Below are 21239 nucleotides of genomic sequence, written 5' to 3' on the forward strand. Positions count from 1 at the left end.
GCACCCAGCCAGGGGGCTCTGCTCCACACCTGCCCCTTGGTTTCATACATTGCATCCAACCTCTTCACACTCTGCACACTGCTGGGTTCAACACAGAATTAAGGCCAAGGAAGGGTTTTTTTAAGGCAGAACAAAATAAGTGTGAAATAAGTAGTAGTGGATCAAGCAAAACTTTCTGGAAATCCATAGTGGGAATGTTGCCCCGGCCTGGTTACACTGAAGTCTGGGAAAAAACACATTTTATTCTGGCATTTTCATGGTGCACTGTTTGGATCCAGGACAGCCTGCACAATTCCAGCCATTTTCATTGGAAAGATTTGAAAAAGCTCAAAGGAGTTTCGAAGCAAAGCATTTTGCTGAGCAGCAGATATTTTTACACCTTACTTTACCTTTCCACTTCTGAGTCAAGGTCCAAAGGCCAAATTTCCCCTAACTCCACATCCTTTCCTTGCCTCCTGCCTATGCCCATGCTTTGGGCTGCCAGCTGAAAGGGAGAACTGAGTAATTCAAGGCCTCTTCAAGAAATACTCCTGATCGCTGGTGTTTACAAGGGCAGTTCAGGGTGCATGACCCCAGCCCTGTTTGCACCTTGTTTGCATCACCTGTACAAACACCCGGTTCAGCTGCCCAGGAGAAAAAAAAAGTGCCAGAGCCAAAGAAAAGGGGAATCCAAAGGTGACAGGGTGAGAACAAAGACTTGCCTGGTGGGGATGCATCTCATTTGTCACCCATTGATCAGTGGTACCGGAGGCATCAATTCATGAGGCCATCACCTACAGAGAGAAGAGAAAAGACATTAGAAAAGGGAAGTCAAAGGGGTTTCACTGTCCTGGGGATTTGGCTCCCCGACCCTCTTCCAGCTGATCAGGGAAATGCCCAGAAGGTGTAAAACTCCATGTTCACTTTGCAAGGAGCCTAAAACCATGTCCCCAGCCACACAGAAAACAGCTGTGAAAGTCACACCAGGGAGGTGGCAGGAAACAAAGGACTTCAGACAAGAAAGGCTTAATCCATTTAAACTCAGTTTCTCTCTCGCTTCTTTCCCCTCTCCCATCTGCTCTGATCAGAGACCTCTTTCCCCACCTCCTCTCAGTCCAAAGGGCCTCACAGCAGTTTCATACTCAAGTGGCCCATGAAGTGGAAGAGTTCTACTTTGAAAGAGCGGAATTGGACCTGTTCCTTTCCTCCCTCTCACAGTCTCCTTCCACCAAACACCTGCTGGGGAAAGGGCTGCTGAGAGAGGTTGTCCCCAGGTGGTGGTTCCTATTGAGACACATTACAATGCCACATCGCTTGCCCATCAATTCCATTCCCCAAGGAAGGGAAAGCCAGCCCAAGTTTCACAGGCATTGACAAGGTCCTTCCTTGCTGTAAAGCACCAGGGAAGTGGAGAAGAGCTAATGCTTGTGGCCAGAAGGACTTGGAAAACCAATGAGAGCTCTGCTGCTTGCTAGGCTTGGAAGGCACTGAAGGAGATGCTGAGCAAGAAGAGCTATGCATGATGATGCTGTATCAGCAACATCTGTGACCATTGGGACCTCCCAGTCTTGAAGGCTTCTGCTGAACTTCTGCAGCCATCTCGAGATCCCTGAACCCCATATCTGGCTCCAGCCTGGGCAGGAGTGACAGGAAAGCAAGCAGACAGAGCCTGTACTGAGAGATGTTGGGCTGTTGGAGCTCTGGGGCTGAGGTGGGAGCCCTGTGCCCATCTGCCAGCAGCCAAAGTGCAGAAGTAGAGATGAGTGCTGCACAGACAGGACAGGCAGTGGCTGAGAGACCTCCCAGCATAGTAGCACTAGCAAAAGGACTTTTGCAGGCTGCACATAGGGCTCTCTGCAGAAGGTGAGCACACAAGCCCCCAAACACCCAATGGGCCACTTTCTGGCTCCTGAACATCTACTTGCTCGTCTGGGAAATATCCGTAATCCCAAACACACCATGCACTTTCTTGTGTGCTAAGAGCCTTGGCAGGAGCCAGCAGTTCTCACACACAGTCCCATCTCTGCAAGCACTGTTTCCCACAACATCCCCTTCAAAAACCTCCCTTTATTAAGAAGAGCCAAACCACCCATCGCTGCTTCACATGCTGCTCCCATGCCGCTCCCCAAATTTCCCGGGCACCAGCAGGCTCCACTGCCATGGACTAGAAAGCACTGAGCTCCCAGAGACACCAGCATTAGAAGAAAAGACACTAAAGAAAAGAGAGACAAAGGCAGGAAAGCTTTTCTTGCTGGGACCCAGCTGTCTGGCTCAGAGCAAGGCAGGAAAGCAGGATCTGCTGTGCATTCCCACGGCACAGCCAGAATAGCAGGAGAAGGGTAGATTTCACAGTGTGAAGTCTGAGCCCTATAAACACCAATTCCTTGCTTCTTCACTTCTGCTTTTTCCCTCCTTCCCTTTCCTTCTTACAAGTATGGCCTCAGGGATGGACCAAACCCACTGCTCCAGTACAGGAGCACCTTCCAAGCACAGCCACAACTAGGCTCCTTCTCACATCTGCTTACTGTACCCAGTATTTACATCCTCAGTATGGTTCCCATAAAACAAAACATGAACAACATGATAGTAATAAGAGCCTGAGATGTCAGGAAGCCTTACCCCCTCCCTGCACACCAGCCCAGGCAGCTCGAGATCAAAGTTTTCTTATTTGCATACATTTCTTGAAACAATTTGCAGCTAAACTCAGCCTGCTGAGGAGATGCTAACACAGTCCAAGGGCTTCTCTCATGGAAACAGGAACCAAGAAACCAGATCTGTGCATTGCTACCTCCATCTCCAGGTGGCTGAGCAGATGGAGGCATCGGTATCTCCAAAATGGGGAGCTGCTCTCTTCCTTCCCTCAGCATCCCGCACAGCAAAAGCCTTCTAGGAAATGGTACGAAGGGCTAGACACACACACATGGCTTCAGCAGGGATGCTCCCCATGGGAACTGAGCAGCCTAAGAGGGTCTAAAAGGATTGCTTGCTTTTAGTCCTGGATACCTCTAGGCAGGAGAGATGAAAGCCACCTTTAAACTGACCCGTTTAGAGCCATCCCAATCCGAACAGAACCCCGTTGCAGGACTGGAAGCATTGACTTGGTTGACTCCAGCCGCTGCTCCCTCATCTGCAGATGCAAAAACACGGCGACGAGGCAAAGTATCACCCCGGGGGAGCAACGGGACCCGGTTGCACGGCGGCCAGGGGCGGGAGAGGGGTCCCGTTCGTCCCGCCCCGCTCCGCCCAGACGCCGAACGCCGTCGGGGCGGAACGGGGCGGGCCGGGCGGGACCCCCCTCCCGCGATGCCGCCGTGCCGTGTCCCCCCGGCCCGTAGAGCCGCGGCTCGGGGAGAACAAAAGGCAGGAGCGGGAGGAGGCGCGGGGAGGAGGGCAGGCGGCCACGGGGGGGGATAAAAGGTTCAACGGGGAAACCCCCCCCCTTCTCCCTTTACCCCATGTCCGATCCCGCTCCGCCGCCAGGCATGGCCCGTCCGCCGCTGCCCGCCGCCGCGCTGCTGGCCGCCGCTCTGCTGCACTGCGCGCCCGCCGCGCCCGCCCGCCGCCACAAGCCGGTGAGTGGGGATCAGCCGGTGCCTCCTTTCCGCTCTCCATGGTGTGCCCCCGTGTCCCGCGGGCAGTATCTCGCTGGGCGGGATGAGCCGCCCTCCCTGTCGTTCCCCAGATCGCCCTCGGGATGCCGCTACGGGCGGCGATGCGCTGCCGGGAATCACGGTTGTCCCTGCCCTGGGGGTGCTACCGCTCCGCGGGCTCCTCTGGGCATATCCTTTCTGTAGAGCCAGGGAAAAACAGAGATCGGGACAAGGAGTGTTTACGGGAGGACACGGGATCTCCCCTTCCTTTAAAGGCAGCGGAGTTTGCAAACAACCTCCCCCCGCCTGCTGTGCGGGCACTGCCGAGAAGTTACGAGGAGACGAGGCTCAAGGGGTGAATCCAACGCGCAGCGGAAGGGGAGCAGCAGGGCTCTTTCTTCCTGCATAAGCCTGCCAGATCCCAGCACCTGGGATGGAGCTGCGAGCAGCAGGGACTGCTGGAGAGGAGCAGTGAGAGGTGCGGGGGACAAGGAAAAGACAGAGAGCTCCTTGTGCCGGGAATGTGTGTGTGTAATTGGGTTATTATATACACGCACTTTGCTGGTGTGCTATAAAATAATCACAGAGTAAATGCCCGGTAGCAGCCCAAGGGGGATTAGTTCAGGTTCTGTCGATGGTTTTATTATCAGCTCTGTCATCTGAGTACTTTCTAACTTGGCTGCTAAATATGCTGTGGGCTGGGACTTGGCACAGGACAGCCTTGGCCTCCAAAGTGCTTGTGTTATTCCAAACGACATGTCACTGCGCTTGGCTCCACTCAGCGCCTGAGGAAGGTGAGACTGAGCTCTCAGGTGGTGCTACACTGCATCCCGGCCACCACACTGCTTTGCAGAGTTCATCCTCATCTGAGTGCAGCCAGAGGTGGGCTGGGAGGGCAGAGCTCCGCCTGTGGAAAGCTGGAGACCACCAGTTCCTGCGGGATGTTTGTTGGGCTCGTGGGTGCTTCATGCTCTGCTGTGTGCAAGCTGTGAAGCTGCTGCTCCTGCAGGGACCTGCTCAGCCTCTGGTCCTGGTCTTGTTGCCAGCAAGGACCTGTGTGGGATCCCCAAGGAAGGGAAAGCCAGCCCAAGTTTCACACTGCCTGAACTTGGGTCTGGTTCAGCTCTGATGTGCACTGTTCATCTCTTTTCACCAGTGCTCACAGCTGCTGACTGACTGCAGAGGCTGCTGGGGTTCATTTGCCTTGGCCAGTGCCCCTTAAATGGGTGGAATACACCAAACTGCTGAAGAGCACAGAGTTTATGGCAGGGATCCAGGTCTGCTCAGGCTCCTGGTCCATCTAATCCACCACCATGCTCCTGAAGAAGGTCCCCCCAGCTGGCAGTCTGCTGCCCAGAGATGGTTCCTCATCTCAGGCTAGTGCATTGTGAGTACTAGTACTTTCCTTTTGGCTGGAGTCACTCCAGGTAATGCTACTTCAGGTATGTTTTGTTCAGGAGCACCTTGTGCTCATGTGTCTCACCAGCCTTGCGGAGCTCAGGGTTTCAGATCAATGTGTGTCACTCAGTCTTTGCAGAGATAGTGGCTGCACTGGTTTGGGGTTGGAGGTGGACAGATGATTTCCTAGCCTTTCAAATAGCAGGTCTCTTATCCCAAATAGCTGCCCTTTTGGGTTCCCTGTCTGCTGTCAAGGCTTCTGAAGATTATTCTACTGCCTCTGAGGTAAAGCCAGCATTACAGTGGTTGCTCTCACATATGACGTAAGTTGACAGCAGTGCGCCCCATTCCTCTTCCGGCTGGGATACGGATGTCAGCACGGAATGGCAGAGGTGGGATTGCTGGGCTGACAGTGCCTTGTATATGTGTTTCTGCCCTTAGCCCTTCTCTACCCTCTCTTACTAGAGAGCTCTGGCATGCCATTGCATGTTTACTTTGCTGGCTACTTTGAGTCCACACAAAGAGGTGTTTCCCTGTGTCTTAACAGCAGCTGATTTCCTGTCTGGGCACCTTTTGCTGTTGGGTGATGAATGAGAAAGGAGCTGAGGGGCTGAGCTGGGTCAAGAGACTCACTAATGTTCCTGCAAGACAGATAACAGTGACTTCCTCAAGCTGTGCTAGTAGATGGGGTGGACAAGGACAGGATGCTGCACTGTGTCTATTCAGTTCCCCATAACAAGTCACAGCAGCAGTAACTGAGGAGAGAAAGAATCAAGGGCTAAGATTCATTTTAAAGCCAGGCTACACAGGGCAAGTTACAGAAGGACCTGTGCTCTTTGTAGCAGACCCTGTAGGTCTCCTTCATTTTTACATTAACGCCTAAAGAAAGAAAGAGAAAACTGAGAGCAGAATGCAGGCTGTGTCTGGTGTCCACTGTAAAACTTGAGAACAAAAGATCCGCAGTCCTCAGGGCAGTGCACGCGCAGACAACGAATTCCTGCATTGCTTTCAGCTCCCCAGGGAAATCAAAGTCAGTCCATTTGCTGGGAAACTATCTTTCAGTGGAGAAGTGCTGGGCACCCTCCCAGCTGCCAGCGTAATCTCCCAGGGGCCATATCCTGCAGGTCTTGCCCTGAGCCCAGCACACTGCCCCTTGGAATCATGGTGCTGCCTTCCCCACAGCCCAGGAGCTGGGAGGCCACCTGCCTTGCTCAGGGCTCGGGCAGCTCCTGCAGGAAGGGTTTGATTTGCACTCTATGGTTTGGCTATTTAAATACTGCATGAGTGTTGGGGTAATTTTAGGCGTGTTTATCCTTTGCTCTGACACAAACTCAAGACACATGTAAGCAGTTATTCTCCAGTGGGTTTGTTGTGTTTGTGCTTCTACATGCAACACACACGCACACCCTGCACTGCGGCAAGGCCTGGAGTGTGCAGCTGGCAAAGCTGAGAGGGAAGGGGGAAGAGAGCAGGGAGCAGAGAAGCACTTTGGGGAGAATCCCCCACTCCAGCTCTTTACTTGCTTCCCCCATGTGTATCCTGCCCAGGCACTGTAACTTGGGGGGCCTCAGCAGGGGAAGGGGGCACTTATTCTTTTCCTGCAGGGACTTTTCCCACCAGAGAGACTGTCAGCTTTTTCCTACTAATTCCAAATAGTCCGACAGGTAAATGAAGGGCTCCTGGATATTCTTACAGTAGGGATGTCTCAGCCTGTAATGTGAATGGAAGCGCTGCTGCGTCTGCACATAACTGTCCAGCAAAATAAAAGCAGAGCCCTTCAGAGGTTCACTGAGAATCTGGTGCAGATGAGACGCACAAGGACAGACAGGTGACCAGACCTCCTCCTCTTAGTGGGAATTGGGCAGGAGAGATATGTCACCCTCTGTGAAAATCAGCAGAGGGGGAAAACCCTGCAGACATCTCCAGTAGATTGAGCAGGGGAACAGTGCTTGTCTTGTGGTTTAGAGATCCCAGCCTGCACATCTAAGCAGCACACACTCCCTAAGGGTAGAACATCTCCTCATAGCTCTGGAGGGGGCTGCACTGTGCCAGGAGGCCATACACAGCGAGACATGTCCTGGCTGCTGTCCTTGGGCAGTGATAGCTCGTTGCTCACCTTAGCTTGGATGTAATTGCACAGTAGACAAAACATCTCAACCCTCTTCCTCCTGTGCCTGGAGTGTGCCACATCCTACAGCGGTTTCTTGGTTTCAAGGGGACTTCTAGGTCATGAGATTAAGGGCTCTTCAGACCTTTTGCTCTCAAGGCATCCTGGGGCTTGTTTGCTTTGTAAGTACTTCTGTTTCTGGCAAACTGTTGCTTGGGTGACACCAGCAGCTTGGCTGTGGTGTTGTTGATGGACTACACTCACAAACTGTCACATAATTAAAGTGTCTGATAATAAAAATAGTCCTGCAGTGTTTATTCATTTGCTTTCTCTTGTTACATCAGAGCCTAGGTCTTCTCATTCTGTCTGTGGGCATAAACATTTGCAGTCCATTATGTTTCATGTTCCGTGTTGCTTAGGAAAAATAAACATTTTCCTTTTTTTGTTGCCAACAACAACTACCACCAAATAATCCGGAAACAAACTGTCAGGCCCCAGGAGGTAGTGCTTGATGGTGCCATGGAGTATGGGAAGCAAGCAGAGGGGAACCTCCAACTGTGTATGCATGGCCAGGCACTGCGGCACCACAGCCTAAGCTTGGCCTCAGCCTTTGCGTCCTCCGTGCCTCTGTCTGCATGAGACTGCAGCCCAGCATGAAGGAGCCAGTCTTGTAGCAGAAGTGTAAGCAAAGAATTCATAGTTAGAGGGGTTGGGAGACTCTGCCTTGTTCTGGGGGAGGCAGGATCAATAAACCTGGTGGCTTTGCCTCAGCATTGTTTCCACCAAGTTTCCATTGTTTCCACTAACAGTGCTCTGACCAGGAGCACGCTTAGCTCAGGGTCTGACCAGACCACAAACATGATCTGTTTCTTGCCATGAGATTTCATCTGCAGCGTTAGCACCTTCTGAGGCCAGTCTGCTTCTGGGACACAACCTGACTAGAGTGGAGCTGGCTCCAGTTTTACCACTAACCATCAGCTGTAGCTGCACTTTCAAATCCACCCCCTGCAAATCCATGCTGGGCTGAGAGGCAGGCTGGCCACAGATCTGGCCATGGTACTCTGTGCATCAGGATGAGTGACAGTGCTGATCTCAGGCAGCAACATTTCTGCAGCTTGTTAATGTGGTGCAGAGCTCCTGGGGAGCACAGCAACCCGTCAGTGGACAGAAATGGGGTGAGAAAACTATCTTACATAAGAACTGCAGGAGAAAACACCTCTGGTGTCCTTCCCCATGGGTTGAACCAAGGGCAGGAGTGCTCTGAGGTACAGGCTCAGAGGTGGGAGGAGGATAATGCTACTAGCCAAAGAGACAGCAAATACCAGTGCCTTGACAAACACTGAGTAACAGAGGAAGAAAGCAGGGAGAAATGGAAAAGTAGCAGCAGAGGGACAGGGAGGTGGGGAGAAAACCCATGAGATCATCCCCAGCAGAAGAGGAAACAGCCCCCAATGACAGGGGAAGTATCCAAGACTGATGTGATTCTAGTTGTAACTTGTCCAGTCACTCCTGTCTGATGGGGAGGGGGTCTCCTTTCATGTCTGTGCTGCAGAAGCAGGCAGGAGCTCAGATAATTAGGTACACAACAGAGGAGACAAGTTTAAGTTCAGGGCAGGCAGCTGAGGATGCACCCAGGCAGACGAGTGGGTTTGTCAGTACCAGGCACTAGCCCCACTCTTGGGGTTATTCTCCACTGTAGATATGGTGTTGTAACTGCTTCTCCTCCTGTGAGGTTCTGGAGGGTGAGTGCTGCCCAACACAGTGAGGTTAAAGATGCTCCTGGCTCCTTGGGGTGGCTGGGACACTTCCTGGGAAGCTTGGCTGGTGTTCATCTGGCCTCAGCAGACCAGAAGCGATGGCTGCTTGTATCACAGCACTTGATGTCTGATAAAGCTGCGAGGAACTGAGTGGGCAGCCTGTACCTTTGCTGTGGTTTCTGCTTTCCCATGGGATCCATCCTTTCCCTCCTGTTCCCTCTTAGCTTTTTGGTCACAAGGCTGAGGAAGAGACACTTCTTTTGTGAGAAGCTGTGGCCAGCCTGCAGCACAGCCCTCTTTTTGTATAGCTTGCTCCTCTGCTGTCCTCACTGCCCTTGAGCCTTGGTTTCAGCAGCCCCTCTGCACTCATGTGCAGACATTTTACTGCTCAGTCTCTATTGCAAAGCCTTGGCCTCTTCCCTTGGCTAAAATCTGTCTGTTCCACGCACAGCAGCCACCGCTGGCTGTGGGTTATACTGGGAAGGACAGTGTAAGTGTTTGCACACACTAGCTAAAGGCTCCGATCCAGCTCTGCATTCAGCTGGTCTGAATGCCTGTGCCTTGGGATGCAGGGATTCTCCTTCGCTTTTGTCTTCAGTAATCCTTTCCCCTCTGGTGGTGGGATGGGAGGAGTGAGGATACCCTGATAGTTACCTAGCAGCCAGTGCCCTCCTCATCCTCTCTACACAGGCCTGTACTAGCTCTAGCAGCAGCACAGCCCTAAGCAAACCCCTAAGCATACAGCTGGGACACTATCCCACAGCTTGGGAGAACAAAGCAGGATCTGCCCAGGAGAGGGTGGGTTCAGCACTGGGTGGGAAGGATGCAACCTTAAGTGAGAGGACATGTTATCTAAGCCTTGGGAAGTGCCTGCAGCGAGGTGTGTCCAGCCAAGGAGACCAAAATCTTCAGGCTGATGTGTCTCCTGAGCATTGTTTGGCAAGTGGTTTCTGCCTGTCACATTTCCCCTTGCTGGCTGTGCCTGCAGTGGCATTTTCCAGCCCTTTCCTGCCATGGTGCTAATGTCGGTGCAGTGACGACAAGGAGAAACTCAGTGTTTGTGTAGGGGCACAAGGGGCACAGCGAGCACACAGGGCAGCAGGGCAGGTCTTGCCTCCTGCCTCCACCCAGAGCCATTCAGAGGACCACACTGTGTCCCCTCAGGGATGGATCTTGGCAAGGGCAGGCAGGCAGGAGCAGGGAGGGTCCTGCCTGAGGCAAGGTGGGGTTTGGTTGGCTGGAACCTGGGATTAATGCCAGTGGTCTTGAGCTAACCAAAGAAGAGAAAGAAAACATACCTCTGTCTGCCTCTGAACATGGGATCCCTCAGGGTGAGGAGACGGGCAGCTACTCCTCTCTGTGCTCTAGCTGGGAGGACAGTGATAATCTCCAGTTTACGCCAGTGCCCCCAGCCAATAAGGCAACAACTGACCTTCCTGGGAGACCAAAGGGATGGACTTACCATAGCCAAGACAAAAACAGGACTAAGACCATCTGGGTCAGCTCAGCCGGCTCACCTACCTGGGCAACTCTTGAGGGTTTCCCAGTGCTCCCGGTTCCACAGTGAGAGCTGTCCCCAGGGTCCATCTCCACTCTCTTCATGTGCTTCGGAGCAGCTGTCCTGCACTTCCTGTCCTGGGAAATGAGGCACATTCATCACCCTGTATCCTCTAGTGACAGGACCTGCCTCTGGTGCATGTAGGAGCAAGGAGCCGAGTGGCCCTCCATGCTGGGCTTTGGTGACACAGCTGCCATTATGTGCTTGGCAGAGGGTCTCATCAAGGCTGGAAGCAGCATGTTGGCCAGGACATGAACGTTATCAGCCTCTCCTGCTAGCTGTCCTTTGCAGGCAGTAGCTGCCAGCCCAGGCAGGGCGCCAGGTGACTCTTAGGGAGTTCCCCTTGGAGAGACAGGTACCTTGGAGCTGCCTGGGCTCCAGCCTTCACCAGGTGCAGCCTCCCCTGGGACAGGCCAGCTCATACTCCCTCCTTCCACTAAAGCACTGGATGGATTCTCAGTGCTGGTGGCTTGGGTAGGCTTTGCTGTTCAGGATGTAAAATGGGTTTCTCCTTTTCACGTGTTGATGGTGTGGTTCCTGTGCTGTGTGGAAGTGCGCTGGGACACCAGGACTGTGTCCATGGTTTCTAAGGCAAAGGCTGGCAGCCACCAAGGGTGTCTGGCTGGCTGGGGAGGAGAAGCCAGCAGGCTGGGGAGGTGACAGACACACGAAAAGCCTAAACTGATGCACAGACACCTAAACTGCACCTTAGGTGACCTCCCTGGCTCTCTGTCCATCTGTGCATCGCTCAGAGGCATGGGGCCGCTGCAGAGCTGGGAGCTCGGTAGCGGAATTAATGCCAAGGGCTTCACACTTCATTCCAGCCCGCATGAATGGGCTCATTGTAGGGAACAGAGTGGTGGCAGCACGTGGATTACACGGCATCATGGCAGCTCTGGCATCATGCCATCCTGACCTTTGTGTCCCCCGCAAGGCAGCAAGAAGAGCTGGCCAGGAAGAAGCTCTTTGCAGGGGAAGGAAAGGGACCCCTAAACCCCAGGTCCTCACCCTGGAGCCCTGTGGGATGGAGCCTGCCTGTCTGTATCACTGCTGCATCTCAGCTCTTCCTGCTGCTCAAACACCTTTAAATTTGCTTGCACAGAATCAGGCAAAAAAAATCTATGTTTGGACCTCTGGCTTGGTCAGCACAGTGAGACAGGGAGCAAGCACCTCTCACCCCACATGCCTTACTGCAGGTTGGGGACACTTGGGTCATGTTTCCTGGTGGCCCCATAGTCCTGCTGTCAGGTAGGGAACCAGTGGAAGTCAGCTAATTACCATCAATTAATGATGCCAAGAGGAGCTGTGCTTTTCCAGCTAATCCTGGGAGAGCCCAGGTGATCCTGTCCCCAGGCAGAGTCATGGGTCACCTCTACTCGAGTCCAGGAGGGAAAAAAGGTTGTGTGGTAAAGGGGTGGAATTTACTCCCTAGTGATTTGTTTAGTTCTTGAAGGGTCTGGTTCTCATCCACAGCTTGGAAAAGCATTTCCTGCCAGCCAGCTGCCAAGGAAAAGTGGACCAAAAATAGCGCAGTACTTAAGGGGTGCTATGGCATGACACAACACAGTGCCTCCCAGGTGTGATCTGGCTTGGAGCAGCACAGCACAAGGAATGGAGGATGCCTGTGGGGAGCAGTTGGTGCCCCAGTAGCAGGTGAACAGCCTCAGGCAGGAGTGGAACCCACTGCTGCAGGACTGCTGTGGGCGGACATTCACCACTGTGCATCAGGACACCCTTTCCCAGTCACTGAAGTTGTGGCTTTGCTTTCTCCTTTCAGGACGTGTCCCGAAAGCATCACACCTGGAAGGAGCAGAGCCCGTGGCTGTCTTCCTTGGTGAACGCTGTAGGGACCGGTGTGCCTATGAAGGGTTTCCCTGTGAGTGCAGATGAGCCAGCGGCGCGCTGGAACCCGCCCCGGTGCGGCGTTCCAGACCTCCCGGTGCTGCCAGACGGACAGAACGGGAGGAACCGGCAGAAGCGATTTGTCCTCTCCGGTGGGCGCTGGGACAAGACCGATCTCACCTACAAGTAAGAGAGTTCCAAACTGGGAGTCAGGCTGGTTTGTGTCTCCCTCCCCAAACCTCTCAGTCTGACGGCCCCCGAGGAGCGCGGCACGCTTTGATGTGACCAGAGGGCAGCCAGGGAACAGGGGAGCCACACTCTGCACCACCAGCACCTCCACGTCCCCTCATGCACGCACTGCCATAAACACAGCTGCCCACCCACCCCGGCCAAACACATTCTGCATCACCCCTCAGTCAGTCCCTTGTGCATCAACACCCCTGTGCATTCCCTTCCCTACATCAAACCAAGCCGAGCCTCCAAAACCAGCCTTCTCCTGCTGTGCCTTTGCCCTCACAGCCGCTCTGCCGTGGGCTCACTTCACAGTTTATTTTAGAAACGACATTTTATTCAGCTGTTAGTGATGTTCCCATAAACACAACTTCAGCGTGAAGTTTTGCCTCGATCACCTGACACATCCTCAATTGCAGATTTGCTCACCAGGCTTGCAGGAGGGTTGTGCTGCCCTCCCCAGTTGCTCACATGGGCATGAGCGGAGAAGTGAGCACACTCGTATGGACCTTGACAGCATGTAATCCATCTTTGGTTTGATTAAGTGCAGGAGACAGTTCCTCATAGTATTAGGGGCCTGTAGGTAACAGAAAGGTGTCTTCATTTTTTTTGCTCAACTGTATTAAAGAAAGAACCACAGCAGAGACTAACACACTCCAACACTGTTAACGGAAGGGAGGGAAAGCTCCCTCTGTGGCACACCTTACAGTCTGCTTATGTTATAGGAGGGGAGAAGATACAGCAGCTGCTCTGAGTGAGCCCAGTTTCCAGGGGCATAAATGCAGAGATTGAGGAGTAGAGATTGCATCATAGCACTTGCAGGCATCTCTGTGGGGTGGACTCATGGGGGACAGAACTGGAAAATGCTGCAGCACTTCAGCAAAACACAGCTCTGAAAGCTCTCCAGAGAGCTCACCTCTGGCCCACCAGCCAGAGGGTTTCAACACTGATAGGATTTGTCTGTTGCACATGCTGCTTGGAATGGGGTGCTGGAGCAGTGCTCATATGGATTGGAGATGTTCTGGCGCTGAAACAGAGCGGCACTAATCCTACAGCTAGTGTCTTCATGACAGCAGTGTGCATGCGACAGCACATGATGCTCTTGTCATCCATTGTCTGTTGCCTTTCAGAATCATCAGGTTCCCGTGGCAACTTGTGAAGTCTAAAGTGAGAAGGACCATTGAGGAAGCTTTGAAAGTGTGGAGTGATGTGACACCGCTGACCTTCACTGAGGTGCAGGAGGGACGGGCTGACATCGTCATTGATTTCACAAGGTGAGCGTGGTGGGCAGCAGCACCCTCCTCACACACAGAGAAGAACCCAAGGCTCTAACCAGAGTGGAGGGCCACCAGCACACAACTTCAGCTCATGTTTCTGCTTTCAGAGACTGGGATCATTTTGGGTTTGGTACTTGTTGTCAGTTGTGGCTGCTTGGTGTAAGTGCAGCTGTCCCATGCTGGTGTGCACAGCACCGTTACTGATCGCTCATTAATTTTCCTGGTACATTTACATTTCTCTGCCCACAGGCTGTTTTCTTAAGTGTTTGTTTTGACTTTCCATCTTCGGATCCTCCATCCTGTCCCTTGATGGAACAACGTAACTGTCTGCCCAAAGACAAATATAGTTGTTTGGTTAAATGGATCTTGGCTCCTGGCCTGCAATTCACTTTTGGCAAAATACACATGGGGGCAAAGACTTCCCTCTGCTGCGTGTTTTTACAGGGCTAATAAAGGCAGTGGAGACGATCCAAGCAGTGATGTGATTTGCATACTGTGTATTTGCCTGTGCCTCCCTTAGCTCTCTAAAGTAGCTGCATCTCTCACAGGTTTCCTTCATTAGTCAAGAGAGGGTTTGGCTTGGGTGAGGACTTGAGGATTTGGCTGGGTTTGCTGCCAGCTGCCCCTCTGCATCCCCCCACCACTCAGTTGTGTCAACTTAATCTTAGGTTGAGCAGCCACCTCCTTAATTCTTTAGGCTCTACAGTCAGCTTTGAGCTGGAAGCTGAACAGCGGGAGGAGGGAAACATCCTTGAGAAAACATATGAACTCCCCAGGGATTGGTGTGACTAAGCTCAGCTTCCTCAGTGCCCAGAACTGGCTTTGTGGCAATCAGAAGGACTCTGAGCAGTTGATCTGGACTTGTGGGATGAACTTGGGTTGGGAGCGAGAGCTGCTGTTCCCTCGCAGTGGCTCTCAACCTTTGGCCATACAATGCTGTTCACTGCAGGTACATGCCTGTTTGTCTGAGGTGCAATGTGCCTTCCCTCCAGGTACTGGCATGGAGACAATCTGCCTTTTGATGGGCCCGGAGGGATCCTGGCACACGCGTTCTTCCCCAAGACACACCGGGAGGGAGATGTCCATTTTGACTATGATGAGACCTGGACGATTGGGAACAGCCTCGGTACGGTACTGTTTCAGGGGGAGCTGTGGATGGTCCAGGATGCTTAACAGTGCACTTGGAAATGGTTCAATTGTGGTGTGAGCAGGGACCCTGTAAAACTGGTAGGCAACAACCATTTTTGTCGTGTGCACTGTTGTCTTCCACCATTTACAAGCCTAATGTTAGTATTCAGATCTTTCCTTGTCATTTTTCAGCCACAGCAATGCCTGTGTCCGGCACCAGGACCCTGGCTTCCTGGTGGCTCCTTCTGTTCCTTGAGGGGGGAACAAGAGAGGTGACTCCTCTGAGACTGGGGATTGCACCCAGCATTGGCAGGAGCCATTAGAAATAAAGTAGGGAAAGGATGAATGAAAACTGGGGCTCAAGCATGGAGTGACACAGTTGTCTTCCAACGGACAGTCTCAGCCCAGTCCCTGCATGCACTGTTCACCATCTGCCCTCAAACAAGTCCATAAAGGGAAGCTGCCCAGGCTCCACCTCTGTGTCCCCATGGCCTGGGAATGCTCTGACCATAAACAACAGCACATCGAGCCAAGACTCCTTTTTCTCTTTTAGTTTTTTCCTTTTGCTAATAATAGTTCAAGCTGGTAGCTCTGTGCTGGGGCACTCAGGCTCTAGTGTCACAGTATCCCTTGAGATACTGCAGTGCTGCCTGGGACCACCTGGATCAGTGCTCAAAGCATCAGTTTCTGCAAGACCCAGCAAAATTAACCCAGGTCAGGCCCTCCTCCTCCTCCTTCCCAGTTCATCTGCAGGGGCAAAAAACAATCACAAAGCCCATGTTAACCCCCTGCCTCGCGCTCATGTTTCCCAAACAGTTTGCCCATGTTGATGTTGAGGGCTCAGATGGGCTTCCCAGAAGTTGATGTCATTGTCGGCTGTACACCAACTTCACTCTGCATGGGGCACAGGAACCTGCCCATGCTGACCCAAAAAGAACCACAGAGCACCAGAGCTCTCTGCAGAAGTATTTCTGCTCCTGAGGAAGGGTGGGCTCTGCCTTCTCTCACCTTCTGTTGGGGCTGCCTGTGTTGTTGAAGAATTTCCTACATTCTCCCACAAAGACAGTGTTGGAGGCAAACCAGGAACCAAAAATGGATGCCAGTTCCCATCAGAATCCAGCCTTATTCCATAGCCTTTTTTCCCCCCTACATCTTCCATAAATAAATGTTGCAAAAGCTCTTTGCAGCTAATTTCCATTTAATATGCTGAAAAGAGCTTTGCAATATAAACATGGATAAATCCTTGACTCAGTTCTGAGTGAGAAGGGGAAATTCTTAGCCTCATTTTACAGATATGAAACCAGAAGTACAAGGAGGGCTGAGATGTCCCCTCTGGGGAGCCTTGGGGTCACCCCAGAGCTGGGCAGGACACGGGACTCCACATAGAGGACCTGTGAGGGACACAGGGATGCTCCCAACACTGCTCCTTCAGGCGTGCTCTTGTTCATCTCTCCCTGACAGTCTGATCTGCCAACACTGGAAAGCATCAAGTGAGGAGCCTGCCAAGCTAAACAGTGTCTGAGAGTTTGTAATCAATCACTGACACAGAAATCCCACTTTCTCAGCTGACCTACATGTGTCGATTTAATTGGGTCAGTGCTGTGCAAATTCATCAGTTCAATATAAAGCTGAACAACAGGGGCTCACTTTCCCCTCCGCCCTTCCCAGGCGTTCCTCCCAGCTGCATCGCCCCTGCCCCATCCTGTCCTGGTGCTGAGAAGTGACCTGCTCTCCTGGAGCCAGTGGGGAAATCCTGCTTGGAGCAGTGAGGCTGCCTGACTCACATCACTGCCTTTCCCATCACTTGGGCTGCAGCTTGGAGGATTTCTGGCTGAAAGAGAGTGAATGAATAAGCTGGGACTTGTCAAAAAACAGCCTCTGCTTGCAGGCTGTGCTGCTTAATACGCCTGTCTTCCAGCTTCCCCTGAAATCTATCAACTTCAAAAAGGATCCATTAGGAGTTAAACACCACCTGCCAAATGACACATTTTTTCACACTGAAATCCACTTCCCCACCTCCCCCTCCTTTTCTAGATGCTCCAGGTCCATGTATTCCTAAACATTATCTCCCATAAATCTGCTTCAGTCTGGTGAAGAAGGCTCAGGCCTTGACACGGGATGATTTTTTTATGGATTTATTTCTAAATGTCACCTTCTCGACACAGTCCAGTCCATACACAAGCAATTAATGAGCTCCCTCTGCTGTCTGTGACAACAGCCATTAGCAAGTTCTAATTGCAGAGGGTTCAGTGGATGTGATCTAAATGGGACCTGATGCACTCCAGCTGTAGACAACAACTGCTGGGTGGACAAAACCCAACCTTGCCACCCCCCCACCTATGTCTATGAACCAGACTTCCTTCTCTGTGCAAATCTCTCCCTTCCAAAAGTGCACGGAGCATTCCTTTCTTCCTGGTAGCCGGAGAGGTGCAGGAGCCCCTGGCGACAGAATTGCAAATTACCAACATGCCCAGGCTGATATCTGAGTGTATGAATTCACTCAGGTGCTCCTGAAACAGTGGATCCATTAATTATGCCCTTTTACTCCTTAGAAAAACACAAACATGGTGTAGAACTACACAGGGGAAGTGCAGGAACAACAACCTGGGAGCACTGTAATAAGGCAGATTTCTCTTTCCTCGTGTTAGACTCCTACAGCAATGGCTGCTGGTTGGTAGAAGTGAACCTGGGAGGCATTTGTCCCACATACAAGCAGACAAAAGCATCTCCCATCTTTTCCCTTTGCAGGCACTGACCTCCTGCAAGTGGCTGCTCATGAGTTTGGCCACGTCCTGGGCCTGCAGCACACGGCTGTCTCCAAGTCACTTATGTCTCCTTTCTACATCTTCCGCTACCCGCTGAGCCTGAGTGAGGACGACAAGCAAGGTATCCAGTACCTCTATGGGAAACCCAAACTGGATCCTGCCCCAACCCCAACTGAGCCGGCAGAGCTGCCCCAGGCAGGCCTTGAAACCAATGAGATCACCAACGTGGAGGTGAGCAAGCAGCTTGTGTGTCCTCCTCCCAGCCAGGCTGCGGTGTTGGAACTAGATGATCTTTCTAACCCTTACTATTCTGCTTTGGCAGGCGGTACAGCCTGACGCCTGCGACACAGCTTTCGACGCCGTGTCCACCATTCGAGGGGAGCTCTTCTTCTTCAAGTCCCGCTACGTGTGGCGTCTTCGAGCAGGAAAGCTGCAGGACGGCTACCCAGCTCTGGCCTCCCGCCACTGGCAGGGGATCCCCAGCTCTGTCGATGCCACCTTCGAGGACCCTCTGGGCAATATCTGGTTTTTCCAAGGTAAGAGCTGGACTGCGATCAGACAGCTCAGAAACGCATCTCCTTTACTTAGGGGTATTCAGGACCCAACAAGTTCCTGGGAGGATAAACCTTCTGGGCATCCTCAGCAATCCAGTGATCCTTGCTATTTGTTTCCTTCTCTGTTCAGGTTAAACTTTTTAGCAGATATTGTCACTTTTATACACAGCCACAGTATCTCATTTTCCTTCTCTGGAACACAAACATTTGTTTTGAGGCTTTGCCCTGGCAATGCTGCTGGCAGAAGAGCTTCATCTTCCCGGCTGTCCTGGTAATCGGTGGCAGAAGAGAACCTCAGACAGCTTCACTGGTTGGGAAACTCCTGTGCCTGTGCCCCAAGGCCCTGCATCTTTTCTGCTCCTCAGAGACCAGCATGTGGAGCTTCTCTAGTGCCCCAAGACGGAATGAGCCTACAGGGAGCCTGTGTGCAGAACCAGACAACCTCTGGCCACCACAAGGATTAAAAACCCACAGTGGGGGCAAACCTCCTCCTGGCCATCTTTGGAGTTCAAGGCCAACAACAAACCCCATTAAAGAAAACAGCTCCACTGTTTTCTTTAATGCTCTTTCCAAGTGTAAATTTAATAGCAAGGATGCAGAGTGAGGAAGGTACCCAGGTGCCCTGGGTGTGCCCCCTCAGTCTGCACTCCGTGAGCACCAGAAAGCACGTCATGGGGCTCTGCAGGCAGTGCTCCTACGTAAACAGGTCACTTAGCACCTCACCTGCACACAAGGACTTACAGTGCTAAACAGGCAGGCTCCTACCACGCGTTAAAATGAGATAAAGGGAAAGCATTACATACCATAGACTAATTACAGAGATTCCTATTTTAATCTAATCTGGAAATAGGCTTCCAGTCTCTATTTCAGCTTGGCAATTGCTACTTGGTTTCTGTAGCTTTCTCCTCTACAGCTGCATGCCACCTCTATGCCTGTGCATGCCCACATATGTTCTCCAAGCCTGGAGTTTGCAGGGTGGACGCTGGTCCCTCCAGCCAAGTCTTTCCTTATAACTTCCACAGATACATAAGACAGCTGCTAAAATGGTCCTGCTCATCCCACCACTGACACCCTCAGGGTTGGACTGAGATGGGAAGTCAACTCCCTGCACTGACGGCACCCGTCCGTGACAGTGGCCATGACATTGGTGGGGTTTTTGCCTCTCAGGCATAGCTTCCCCTGACAACTCTGCCAAGGCACCAGCTCCAGTTGTCCAGTTCACTGCTAAATCACCAGATACGAAAAGAGCTTCTGATCTTTTGTCTCCCTTTTCTGTCCCCTCACCAGATTCTCAGTACTGGATTTATGATGGTGAGAGACGGGTATCTGGTCCCACTCCAATTGTGGAGCTGGGCCTCCCTGCATCCCCTGTGCAGGCAGCTCTGGTGTGGGGGGCTGAGAAGAACAAGATCTACATCTTCGGTGGAGGCAACTACTGGCGCTTCCACCCGCACACGCGCCAGGTGGACAACATCTACCCTCGGACCATGGCCGACTGGCGCGGCGTCCCTCAGGAGATCGATGCAGCTTTCCAGGATGAGTTTGGTCAGTGCAGGGACATGGTCTGCTCTGGGGTTTTATCATTATCAATTGCAACATTCAACAGTTAAGTGTCTGACAGAGAGAATTCCAACTTTGACAAAGAAATGGTCACAGAGTCCTACCCAGATGTTACTGCTCCTGACAAAGAAAGCAATGAGAAGACAGCAGAGATGCTTCACTCCAGCCTCAGTAGCTATCCTGAATGAACAGGCTCCTTTTGGCATTGCCTAGTTCTCCCAGATACGTCCCATGCTGAGTGAAGACAGTATGTCAGTGCTGCAGAAACACTGGGGACAGGCAGCGTGGTTGGGATGACAGGGGCAGTGATTGCCTCTTTCCTCCAAAAGGATGCAGTGGAACAGCTCCCCACTGTTTCCAGAGCCTAAATCCCAGGGCTAGTTCCCTGCAGTAACAAATGCAGCAGGTCTTCACAAGCTCCCTGTCGTCAGCCCTGTTCACATCCTAGACACCCTCTGCTCACTCAGGACCAGGTCACCACATGGGTACCAGGAACCACCAGGAATGCAAAATAAAATCTACCCTGTTTATCCTCCTGTCAAAACTAAAGCAGTGTGAAAGAACAGTGTACACCACAAGCTTGGGTTCAGGTGTGATGAATCTAGCAGCATCTCCAGCAGCCTCTTACAGGCTCTGTTTCAGTACTGCACACGCTGCAGTGTTAGCTAGGGAAGAGCTCTGCGCCATGCAGACCCTGTCTGTTCTAACCCTTCCTCTCCCACCCACAGGTTTTGCCTATTTCCTGAGAGGCCGAGATTACTGGAAGTTCGATCCAGTGCAAGTGAAGGTGCTGGAGGGCTACCCACGCCAGATCAGCCAGGACTTCTTCAGCTGTGTGCCTTCCTCCAACTCCTTCAGATGAGGGGGATGCCTGTCCTCCACACTCCCATTTCATCACCCTTACACCAGCAGCCACAAAGAGGGTTCCCTCTGCCATTACTGGCTTCCTTCCAGGCACAGCATCTGACACAACAGGTCTCTGTCATAAGTGACAAAGTTTGCTCCTCTCCAGTTCCAGCAGCCCCAGCTTCAGTTGCTATCAATGTAAAAGCATCTGCCATGTTCTTTGCAGGCAAGAGCAGCCACTAAATCCTTAATGTGGCCACGCTCTTCTAGCAATAGCATCCCAAAAGTCATCAAGCCAGCCTGGAACAGGATTACACTCTCCTAAGTAACCTGGACCCCATCCTGTAGAACTGATCCGATGGCATTTCCTATGTTTACACAGCTCACAACAGCAGCCCTTCGCTGCTCCAGACATGGGCCGGGAGGGAGGAGGGCTTCCACCGATACGCTCGCTCCCACACTGACTGTACTTGCGGAGGAGCGCAGACGTGTGGCTGCTGCCTGGGTCACTTCACCGGGACTGTAGCGGTGACCGACAGACCCTGCTGCAGCCCTGCTCCTGGTTTTATGTTGTATGACTAGTATGCGTTAGGGTTTTATATGGATTTGTATATAGACAAGGGCCCCCCTTCGTTCCACGGTGCTGG

General features: G+C 52.3%; 1 protein-coding gene across 1 annotated transcript; it reads left to right on the forward strand.

The window, feature by feature from the left end:
- Positions 1–3434: 3434 nt before the first annotated feature.
- MMP11 (matrix metallopeptidase 11) lies at positions 3435–20608 on the forward strand (the record flags this gene model as incomplete). The annotated part of the gene is made up of 8 exons (XM_080628539.1): positions 3435–3551; positions 12167–12417; positions 13593–13736; positions 14732–14865; positions 17616–17863; positions 17955–18168; positions 19474–19731; positions 20475–20608. 8 exons carry the CDS (start codon positions 3435–3437, stop codon positions 20606–20608), a joined length of 1500 nt encoding a protein of 499 aa, XP_080484665.1.
- Between the last annotated feature and the right edge of the window lie 631 nt (positions 20609–21239).

The sequence above is a fragment of the Psittacula echo genome (genome assembly GCF_963264785.1).
Source record: "Psittacula echo genome assembly, chromosome: 13".
Taxonomy (NCBI): Eukaryota; Metazoa; Chordata; class Aves; order Psittaciformes; family Psittacidae; genus Psittacula; species Psittacula echo.